The 12118-nt window shown below is 43.2% G+C and overlaps 1 protein-coding gene across 4 annotated transcripts in view; it reads right to left on the reverse strand.

Moving 5' to 3' along the window:
• The window catches only part of ASTN2 (astrotactin 2), an 839920-nt gene that overhangs the window by 439084 nt on the left and 388718 nt on the right, over window positions 1-12118 (reverse strand). For 3 of the 4 annotated variants that reach the window (XM_074330925.1, XM_074330926.1, XM_074330924.1), the window contains 3 exons: window positions 7979-8063; window positions 7418-7492; window positions 6394-6531 (listed from right to left, as the gene is read on the reverse strand). In XM_074330925.1, the coding sequence (XP_074187026.1) occupies window positions 6394-6531; window positions 7418-7492; window positions 7979-8063 (298 nt within the window). The remainder of the gene's footprint in view (window positions 1-6393; window positions 6532-7417; window positions 7493-7978; window positions 8064-12118) is intronic. The other variant, XM_019731189.2, reaches the window with a different exon arrangement.

The raw sequence follows: 12118 nt of genomic DNA on the forward strand, positions 1-12118 counted from the left end.
GGGAAAACACTATCCTCAAATGCCCTCAGAGTTTCTGCTGGGCCAGGTGGCCCACAGCTGAAGAAAGAGAGGAACAGGGGAGAAAACAACAAGCGTTCTAGTTCCTATCCTTTCCCAGGGCATCCACTGAAGTGCCACTGTACTCCAGACACATTGAACCGGAAGTTCCCTCATCAGGCATGCCACTTCGAGACCCCACCCCTTGTCCATGGACAGAATATCTGTGTTCCCCCTCCTCCCCCAACATCCATTCACTGCCTGTCCTGATTTCCCTCAGGGGAACTATCCTACCTGTAGTCTCCATCCGTGTGGTAAAGGTCCCTCCAAACTTGCTGGCTTGCAGGCTGGGTTCTGGCTAATTAGAGCACTTTTACCCTGAAGGCAGTGATTTGGCATACTGGCAAATATCCCCAAACAGGCCAAACAGAAGCATCATAGCCTAGAGATTAGGGGCACGGAGTAAGGAGTCAGATTCACAGATTTCAATCCTGGTTTTGCAGCTTACTGGCTGTGTGACCTGGGGTGAGTTAGAGAACCTGTTTGTGCCTCAGTTTCCTCATGCATTAAATGGGCTAATAATGGGTGAATATTAAATAAGCTCATTTCAGCAAAACACTTGGAACCCTTCTCTTATAATGGCACTGGTTGTACTTTGGGCCCATCCAGATAATCCAGGATGACTAACCTATATTAAGATTCTTAACTTAATCACATCTGCTAAGACCCTTTTTCCAAATAAGGTAATATTTACAGGTTCTTGGAATTTGAATCTGATACCTTTTGGGGGGGGGCATCATCAGCCCACCACAAACAAGAGTCTGAGAATTTGCCTTTCAAATAAGTTTCTAGGTGATGATGGTGCTACTGGTCTAGGGACCACACTTTGAGAATCAGTGACCTAGTGACTTCCTACCAGTAGTTCACAATTTGGCTCAGAAGTCCGCTCCTCTGTAAGGTTGTCCCTTTAATTCCCAGGTGAATTTAATAACCTCATCCCTTTCTCTGCCTCAAACTTTCCCTCTATGCTGTCACAAAATATGACAGATTTTATTCGCAATTTTGTCTCATTCAGTGCACTGAGATCTTTGCCGTATAACCCCAATCCTTAGCCTGGCATATAGTAGGTGTTCAATAAATTCTTCGTACCTGGAATTGAAAGGCCAAAAGAACAAGGAGCCATTCTTAATTCTATTCAGAACAAATTCAACGTGGAAACTGTCATCAAGTGAGCAATGCTGGCTTGCATTCTGCTATCCTGTTATTCTTTGCACACTGTGCAGGGATTAACAGCATTTCACCATTTCATTTCATTGATTTGAGATCATAGAAAAACCACTGAGGGGCTCCAAAAGCGGGGCTTTGTGGATGATGATTATTCCAACTAGAATAGCTATTCTCGCATCTCTCTTGTAAGAAGAGCCAGCGCGAGGTGAAATTGTGAGGAAGGCCCGGTGTGCAGCAATAAGTGTTGTTTGCCATGCTTCTCTCTCTACGAGTATCTTTTATGTCAAATCTCAAGTCAGTCTCTTGTTCTATGCTCCCTGCTACACCATGAGATTCCGGAAAGCAGGGGTGGGCTGTATTGATCTCCGTATTCCTGCAGTACCTGCCACAGTGCCTGGCACACAGGAGGGGCCCAGCTAAGGCTTTCAGAATTGAAAGGACTCTGTATGCAATGTAACTAGAGCTTGCTGGCTCCTCCACCTTTGTAGCTGACATCATTAGTGTCTCAAATGCTAAATATCTCATTCCCAGCGGCTTCCTGCTGGGACAGGCTGGAGAATGGGAGCTGTCTAGGGGAGAGTTCTCTTCTTTGGCCCTTCAGTGCCTCAGACATGAAAGCTGTCCCTCCTGCCTTAAATTCCACACAGCTAAATGCTATCCCCAATCCAAGGTTAATTGCTAATGCTCCCTCTCCTGCAAATAGTTTCCTAATTTATTTGGCCAGGACTTTTTTCTTCTTTTCCCAATCCCCCAACGTACTCTGTGTGTACCAGATATGTGCCTCTTCATTCATTCTGCAAATATTTCCATGCACATAAAGCCACCAGACATACCACACTGTACTAGACCTTGTACATTCACTTAAGTCTCCCCCAAGCTCCCATGACAAACGGATTAACGTGAACTCTCAGTACTAAGACACTGTTGATTATAAGGTATATCATAGATTAGATGTAGCCTTTCAACGAAAGAAAAAGAACTAAAAGGAGGATGAGAAAAAAAATGCAATACTATGCTGACATAACAGCAAACATAATAACAGATGCTCTTGGAGAGTTCACCACGTGCCAAACTCAGTCCTTTTAAATGCATTGTGATTTAATCTTCACCATCCCCCTATATGGCATCGATGCTACTACCCATATCATCTGCAAGGGCAAACACAGCTATAGAAAAACTCATGCAGAACACAAGTAGTACAGCTGGGAACTGAACTCAGTTCAGTTGAGCTCCATAGCCTACGCCTTTAAAACAATGAACTACCCTACATAATAAACTTTATGTTTAATCAAAATCAAGCATGCATCGGGAAAAGACAGCAAATCCTATCTGTAGAGCTTGATGTATTTTTACGGAATGAAAACGCCCATGCAAACCACACCCAGATCAAGAATTCAATTGTCAGCATCACACAAACCTTGTCATGCATTCCACGTGTCATTGCCCCCTTCATCAACCCAAAATAATCCCTATCCTTTCTTCTAACATCATAGATGACTTTTGACTGTTTTTGATCTTTATATAAATAAACATATAGAGTCGACCCTTGCACAATGAGGGGGTGGAACACCGACCCCCCACACACACCCACATGCAGTAGAAAATTCGCATATAACTTTTGACTCTCCCAAAACTTAAGTATAGGATCTTGTGTCTGGCATCTGTAATTCAATGTCATATCTGTGAGATTCACCAGTGGTCATGGATGTGGTTGTCGTGTCCTTTAATATCTATCATAAATAGTATTCGATTGTATGATTATTCTGTAATTTATATATCTGCTTTTCTGTGGTCAATTTGCAGATTTCCCTCCAGCTTTTTGGCAGTAGAAATGAGTGCTACAATTAGTATAATTGAATGTATTATACACATTTCTGTTAGGAATTGCTGTTAGGAACAGAATCGATGGGTTATGGACTATGTGGACATTCAGCTTAAGTGGCTACTGCCCAACAGGTTTACAAAGTGGCCATAGCAACTTACATCCTCACTATAAGGATATAAGAGTTCCAGTTGGTCCATATCTCACCAACATTTGTTACCATCCGTTGTTTTAAATTTAGCCACCCAGCTGGGTAGAGCCTATACATTTGACTGCTAAGTTGCTCTGCCTCCCATAGGGTGAGATTCCACAGTTTCATAATATTTTGTCACAGAATAAAAAAAATAAAAAACCCACAAAAACAACTAGTAAAGCACCTCTAAGGTATCCTTTCCAATCTTATTGGAATGCTTATCTGTTCCTTTCTGACTCTGCTTTTCCACAGCCTTTTCTCTAATCTCTCTCTGTTGTGATTCTATGACATATTATTGACTATCTATAATTATGATCTATTATTTATTAATTTCTAACATCATCTGACTAGAACTTATTAATTCTTTGAATGCCCATGATATGCCTGCCTGGGCAAGATCATGTCCAACGATCACAATCTTTGTCCTACCCTGGCAGGGAAACCAGTGGGCGTGTGAGAGGACACATGAAGATAAGACTTAAAAGGCTGTCTGTGATTGCTTCAAGCCCAGACAAAGGCAGGTGGGCACCTTACGCAGGACGATAATTTAGGGCCCTAATCAAACCAATACCCTTCCGATATCTGTACAACTTTAGGAGGAGCTTCTGGGTCTGTGCAGAAAGGGTAGGGAAGGACGGCCCAGAGCCAGATCATCGTCCCCGCTGCCATCTGAGCAACTCAGCTCTGGCGCCAGCTTGATGAAAGCGCACCCTCCTCAAACCAGGCACAAAGTTCAGAAGCATCTAAGTGCTACTGGATCGTGCTCTGGAAGGTCTCACCCATTTCAACTCATTACCGTATTCCTTCAAACTACAGCCAGCACTCTCCCTGAAATGCATTCTAGTACTTATACTTTTCTCTTTTTTTTTTTTTTTTTACATTTCCAAAGATGTTTTAGAGTCGCAGAAGGGTGATATTCTGGGCTCCTCCTTGGCTCGCTTGCTATTTAATGTAATTCAGATTGCAGCAGGAAAGCCAACTGAGTCATCCCGCAAATCACGGCTTGTCTCAGCAGCACGACACAGTACACAACCTTCCCTACACTGCCTTCTGCCTTCGCCACCATCACCAGTTTCTACTTGAACTTTACTGTAGTGGGAATTCAATTCATCTAAAATCAGGGTAATGTAACTTTGGGAGTATATTAAGTGTAGCATGTACTTATATTATTTAATCATTATAACTTTGGGGGTGTTTCAGTGAAATAGTTAAGAAAATGGGTTCTAAAGCCAGAGTGACCATGGTTAAAGCTTGGCTTCATATCACTTACTAGCAAAGGTGTCACTTTTATACTCTATCTATCTATCTATCTATCTATCTATCTATCTATCTATCTACCTACCTACCTACCTACCTACCTACCTACCTACCTACCTACCTATCTATCTATCTATCTATCTATCTATCTATCTATCTATCTATCTATCTATCTATCTATCTATCTTTACTCTGTAAAATGAAAAAAAAAATAGCATGACTTCATGGGATTAATGTAAGTCTAGAGATATTAGTAAACTGATTGGCACGTAGGAAATGATCAATGTATACAAGTTATTGTGACACTCTGTGAGGAAGTCACTGTTACGATCCCCATTTTGCAAAGAAATGGAAACTCAGCAGGTTGAATCTGACCAGGATCACAAAGCTCATAACACGGAAGAGATGAGATTCTAACCTAGACCTGTTCACCTCCAGAGTGAGTGTTCCCATCAGCCCTGCTGACATCTGTAGCTTCATTGAAAACACAAATTTGACGTCAACAGTATGGAACTCTGAGGAAAGTTAATAGAGACCATCTTTCAGTTGATTTCAGACACTGTCATCGGATCTCTTTGAAAATAGTCCTTCAACCAGATGGTCTTTGCTCCATCTTTAAAACATGTAATGCAGAGAAACCTTCGGTCTCATCTACTTCATGTCTATCAAAACCAGAAATAATAGTAACCTGCCATGAATTAATTTGTGTGTGCGTAAAACCATCTTAGTTCTTAATCATTACCACTTCATTTTCTAAGTGCTATCTCTTTCATAATCTATTATTTTTTAAAACTACCTCTTTTGGGAAGTATCGATAGCCTGAAAAGTCATGTTAGGTTCATCCCTCCATGAAAAGTTGAGGAGGTGAGAATAACGAAATTGTAAAGCTTGGTAGGTGGTTGGTCGGAGGCTCCCATCAAGAGGCCATGGGCATATGATAACATCTTCATTTAGAACGACCCCAGAGCAGCTATGCAGTGGGAGAAAAACAATTACTGGGAATACGGAGCACATGACTCCAAGTTCCTGTTCCAGAGCCAAGTGTGACAAGTCAGTTCCGAAAGTATAATCAGAGTCCATTTGTGATAACATTTAGATTTCTACAATGTTTTTCATAATCAAATTGGGAGAGGTGAAAGAAAGGAAGAAAAGAAAAAGAACAAACCTACACTAGAAAGCTCCAAAATAGTGCCAGGATCAGATGTAAGACCACTGGTTTAATGAAATCAATAAACATTTAGTAGATGTCTCATATGTGCTGGGAACTGGGGATTGAAAAGCTAAATACGTTAGTTTCTTTGACCTTGACAGATTTGTCCCATTCATAGGACGGAATGATATATAAGCAACTAATTAGATCACAGTAGAGTAAGTCTATAGTGAAGGGAACTACAAGGTACAAAGCATGTAAGGAGAGATGTGGTCTCCATCCTATCTTAAGTCAAGAACAAATAAATCTGACCTGAACATTTAGGACCTATGGATTAGTCCAAAGTCTGTTCCCAGAACCAGAGTCACAATGGAAAGCATCTCATTCTTTAATCTTTCACCTTCATGACTCTCCAATATGCTATTAAGTAATCTTTTCTGAGATAAGAGCATGAATAATCCCATCGTGAGCTGGATAATGTGTTAGCCTCTCTCATATTTTATATAAGCCCCAAAGGAGAGTAATGATGCTGAAAGAGGAGGCGCTGAGGCCCACCAATGGAGGTCGCTTTTAGGAGTGTGAAGCATGGCATATTTAACAGTGTCCTCTCCATCATCTACAAGGTAGCTGCCTCCTGCAACAACACGAATGGCAGTTCTCCATAGGAGCTCCTGTGATCCTGAAACAGAGGGGCCCCCTGGGTGCCAAGAAGTCCTTGCTACAGGAGACTGCAGATGACCTCCCTACCTGACATCTGCAGGGTCTTCAGTGACGAGCACGTCAGTCTTGCAGCTGGCCAGGGGGTTGATGGACAGCTCCACAGGCGGAACCACAAAGCTTTTGCTGACAGGAAGCCAGAGTCCTTGGCCCAAGCTGAAAGTAGACCTGCAATGTAAGAGTTTCCATTGGGGAACTCCCTAGGAAGTAGAGTGAAATCAGAAAAAAAGGGGCCCCTTCTTCCCATCCCTTCTAGGATCCTTTCTCACTTCTCCACCCAACTGAGTCCCCTACATTCATTTTTGTTTTTGTTTTTTTGGTTGTTGTTGTTTTTTGTTTTGTTTTGTTTTGTTTTTAATTAAAGTTTATTGGGGTGACAATTTAGTAACCCTGCATTCTTCAAGGCAGAATTCTGGCCAACTTTGCCCAGACTTGGATGGTCATTTCATAAATCTGTTAATCATTTAGCCCATGTGTCACTAGTTTTCTCTTTTTGAATATAGGTCCTGACTCGGAGTAAACAGTGGGCTCTGTAAGGACAGGGGCTTTCTCAGCTGCATTTTCCCAAGCAGTCCTGGTATCCAGCAGAGCTCTGTTAGCGACTGCTAAGTCAGCAGGGGTCGGTCGTCTGCACGACGGTGAAGAGCATGGACTCCAAGTCAGTTCAAACCAAAATTTGATTCCCAGTTCTGCCACTTAATTTGCTGTTATGTCTGTATCAGCTTAACTATTGCAGTTTCACACAAGATTTCAAGGAGGTAGCAGGAACATGTTCTAGAGTTACTGAATATTTTTAAACTATTGGACAAGATAATCAGTAACGTCTCCTCTAGTTCAAGTGTCTGAGTCTGTAAGTCTAGATGCCAGACACATGGGAATGAGATTCCCATGGTAACCTGGGCCATGAGGGTGCATCTGTGCCAGGGAAAGTCCCTCTGTCCTCACTGCAGCCCGCAGACAACAGGTTCGATCGGCTGAAGAAGCATAGCTATGCCTCCCTACCAGACCCTCCTCCATTCCCCAGCATCATGCCCCAGCAGGACTGTCAACTCACCTGAGAATCTTTTCAGGGGCTTGCTCCCCTGTCACCAGATCGTAGCCCCTCTCAAGTGTTGTGTAAGGCCAAGGTCTGTGGGAAGAAGAGAGGGAGGGCAAGAGAAGGGAATAGGAGATATTAGTCAGCAGCAGCTAGGGTTCCTATGTGGACAGTGCTTACGTGTAGTTTTACACACAACCAAATTGAGCAGAAGTAATTATTGGGTAAGATTAGATTATAAAAGAGTGTCTCCAATTTATAGAAAGACTCAGGATTTTGAATTCCACTCTGTCCATTTTGGAGTTATGCACAACGTCCCGATTCTGTTTATCAATCTACTTAAGGAAGTGTTCTCTGATTATTCATGGTTCGGGTGAGTTAAACTTCAGCATTTGTTCTCTAGAAGATTCAAAATGTGACTCAGTGGGAGCTGGGCCTCACTTTCAATCAGGTTTTGCAGAAACGCAATTGTTGCAGACAGAGTACTCTTTGTGGAGTGGTTTTGGGCCTCTGGTAACAGAACAGAGGAGGCGGGGATGGTCCGTCACTGACCCCGCCCCAATGTCCTTTGTCACTCACCCTTCACTCTGTCCCCAGTCACTGCGCACACACAGGTGTCTGTGAACCGGGTCAGGGGCATAGCCTTCATGACAGCTGCACTCTCCTGTCAGCAAAAAGAGAAAACAATCTTGTGAAATACTGCCTACCCAAATAGTCTTCTCCCCTAGGTCCATTGTTTTCTTCTAAAATAAAATGAGCTGCCTAGTTTTCGAAAAGGCCCATGAGAAACAGGTGTTTTGATCTACCCTCCACTGTGGTTACTGAAGAGTTGATTCATTCGTTCATTCACTCACTTATTTCTTCTACAATTCCTGACCACAACTTCCTGTCAGGCTCTCTTCTTGGCACTGGGGATACAGAGATCAGGGTACAACCCAGACACTGAAAGAGCTCACAGCTTAGTGAAGGAAACAGGAAGTGACCTGGTGGCTACAGATGGAGGTCCTATTTTGAAATATTTAAATTATGATACGCGATGTCTGCACTAAAAGTGTAATCAGAAAAACTGAATTCTTTCTACCTGAACGAAGAAGCCATGTTTATTCATAAGCCCCAAATCAAGTGCCACCGCCTCCAAATACCTCTGGTTTCTCCTTTTGGAAATATCGTCTTCATTATCGTCTCCAGGTTTCATTTTGTTTTATTTTTGTTGTGTGTTTGCTTTAACTGGTCTTCCTCACGTCACCTCACCCCTCCTTTCCCCTCATGTTCTCTTCCATCCATCCATCCATCCATCCATCCATCCATCCATCCATCATCCATCCATCCATCCATCCATCCATCCATCCATCCATGTATCCATGCATCATTTTTTTCTGGTCATGTCTTAGGCCCAGTTGTATGAATGCCTGCTAGCATCCCACTTCCTTAAGTGTGTTCTCCTATTGGCCAGGCTCATTTGCAGTGGTGGGTGGATGTCTCGTTTCCTAGTTTATAGAGGCTCTGTGCCCTACCCTCTTGCTATATCAGTCCTGCTCTACTGCATGCTCCTTAGGGTTGGGGGGTATTTTTCGATCAAATTACTTATTAGTTGTTCCTAAGGTATATCTGTAGAATGTTCACAGATGCTTTACAAAAAATAGATTCTCTGGGAAAAGAAAAAAAAAAGTTTCGGAAACACTGTACCATTCCTTAGAGCCAGTAGATTATGATTCTGCATGAGGGTGATGCATACAGGTTTCCCTAAACTTATTTCACCTTGGGAAGCTTGCTGGTGGCACAAGTCACAAGACTGGTATTCTGTGGAACACGTCTTGGAAAATGCTGGTAGGAACTGCCCAGGCTTAGCTCTCTGACTAGAACAGAGTAGGTGCTCAACTCTGGGAGCTGAATGAATAATTGTGTTCTGGCTTTGATAAATCTCCAGACTACTGCTGTCGGCCTGTCTTCCCTCCCCTCTTCTGGTGACCGTATCCACACACAGCTCCGGATGAACCTGTGAGTCTGCAGTCTTACCGTCATTCTGATTGGTCTGACCTGAGAGTTTTCAAACCCTGTTTCACAGAAACGTCAAGTTCAAGGGGGGGGGGGGGGATTTAGGAACTTTGCAACTTTCAGATTTTAATGTTCATAAAAATATATTTTTAAAAATCTCTTTAATAGTACAGGGTAAAGGTTAAACACTCAGCTGTTACATTCTACATTTTAGGACAGTGAAGAGTATCTTCACATTAACTGTAGTGGTCAGGTAAACTTGTTTTATGCAGCCCTCACTAAAAATAAGTCTCCAGAGGGTAAGCGGGAATGGGAGGTGGTAGAAGAGGGTCAAAGGGGTCAAATATATGATGATGGAAGGAGAACTGACTCTGGGTGGTGAACACACAACGCAATATATAGATGATATACTATAGAAATGCACACTTGAAATATATGTAATTTTACTAACCACTGTCACCCCAAGAAATGTAATAAAATAATAATAAAAAAATCTCCTGTCATCTTTATTCCATTGAGAATACTGAGCCTGTGAGTTGAGGAGCTAACAAGCTCATGCTATTTATAGCTACATGTCTTATGAATCAGGGTTTTCTCAACCTTCTGCAACCCAAACAAAACATAGCCGTGATTGTGATGCTAGAGTAACACAGGTTCTACAACTATCAGCCATAACTCCTGATGTCAAAATGTTTGCATTCATCAAGTAATGTTCTTGGTTTCACTGATTCACTATAAATGTTATGCATTTGACCTTATACAAAGCATTCTGTTAAAAGGAACATTCTACCTTGCTTTATACATTACAACATGGCTTAATCTTTGTACCACCAGCATTAGTAAGTATCTGGCTTAATAAACGTTGGTTAAGCTAACAAGGTAGTAAGACAGAATATGGGGTGAAGTAGGGGCCAGAGACAGTATTCACAATATTCAGAATGAGACTGTTGAAAGACAGAAGGACAGATGAAGAGAGAGCAAGATCTACCTTTCCCCTTCTCTGAATACCTGGTAAATTAGGAAGGGGCTACTTACAGGGAGGAATGTTCTCTGTACCTCTCTTCTCCCCTCCAGCATCATGCCCGGGGTCTTCCACTGACTGTGTGTGCTCTAAGTATGTGCGCCCTAGTGGACTGGTTGTTACTGGAGGTAAGGAAAACGGAGAGAGAGGGCTGAAATCCTTGAGATTTGGATGAGAATAATTTACCAAAGTGGGAGGGGTCGGAGTCACTGATGTGTTAAAATGCAACAGCCCCTTCATGAAATATTCACCACTTTAAACACATCTAATATTAAAGATTAAAAGTCCTGGGATTTGTCCTCGAGATTCCCAGGACTGATTTATGATGTGCCACAAAGCGCAGTTCTCATGATTCATAACGGGAGAGGGAAAATGGTTACCTCTGGCAAAGGGACAGGAAGTCAGGCTTGGGGAGGGAGGGCCAGGATGGGCGCTGGAAAAGAGAGCTTTTTTTACTTGATGCAAAGGGCAATGACAAAGGTACCTGTCTCTCCTGTCAGTCATGGCAGGAAAGGGCACAGGTCATTTCCCCTCCTTTCGGGAAGTGAAAAATCTATACATGGAAAGGGTGCTGCTGTATTTTTCTTTCTTGCTCGCGTGCTTACTAGGCAAGTTTCCCCTGCCTCAGAATGGATCATTAATTACTGACACTCATTCTACAACAAATATGTATTTTTCAGATGAGAGGCATCCAGCCTGGAGGTTCCCCATGAGGCTGCCTGGAGAACAGGAAGTGCGGCATAGGGGAAAGTGCCTTGAATGCTGGGAGCAGACAGACCTGGGTTCCAATCCTCACTTTCTCTCTCCCCAGATGTGTGGTCTTGGGGACTCTACCATACCGTTTTGGCTCTTCGTTTTCTAATCTATAGAACAGAGACAGATGATAGTAATGGCAACTTCACAGAGCTGAGGGAAGTACTGAACGATAAAGTTCAGGGCTCAGGTAGACCATGAGCAGATGCTCATATATTAATTTCCTCCTCCTGCCCTTCCATTCCATGACGACCACTGGGTTCTGATCTATGCTGACACATTGAGTGTAGGGGCACTGGAGAAGCAATCTGCTCCTTGTGGGGCCTTAGTTTCCCCATCTGTAAAAGGGGACATTAGAGTAGATGTTCACCAGTCCTGAGCACTGACGTCAGTCAGTTGTTTGCGTTGCCTTTTCAAATCCCTCACCTCTGCTTCCTGGACACGGATTGCTGTAGCCTTAGCTATGATCTCTCTTAACAGTTGGGCCAGGTGTCTCCAGCAAGATTTCTATCTATGCCACGGCGATGGGCTTTATTGACTTCTGTTTCCCATCTTGCTGGCTCAGCCAACTCTCCACTATTTGCATCCACGCATCTCCTTCTTGCAAGATGCAAGCCTCTGGCAGCCAGAGCTGTTGAAACCCTTCCTCGGGGGAATCCTTCCCTCAGTCCCATCTGCATACCCAGGGCAGCCAGGCTGCCAAAGAACAGCTCCAGGGACACGGGTTACAAGGTTTGCACATGCTGCCTGTCAATGTCCCCACTCCCTCAGTCCTGTCACCACATGGGCTCCTTGAAGAAAGAGACTGCACCCATCTTGCATCCCGCACCTGCTGGTACCTAAATAAGCCCAGGGGTATATTTCACAATAGTAATGCCTGTGCCAGTGGGGTAGGGGTACATGTTTCGTTTTTAATTTGCCTGTTTTCCCCACCCTGCAGAAATCTTTTC

This window comes from Rhinolophus sinicus, linkage group LG04 (genome assembly GCF_036562045.2).
Source record: "Rhinolophus sinicus isolate RSC01 linkage group LG04, ASM3656204v1, whole genome shotgun sequence".
Classification (NCBI taxonomy): Eukaryota; Metazoa; Chordata; class Mammalia; order Chiroptera; family Rhinolophidae; genus Rhinolophus; species Rhinolophus sinicus.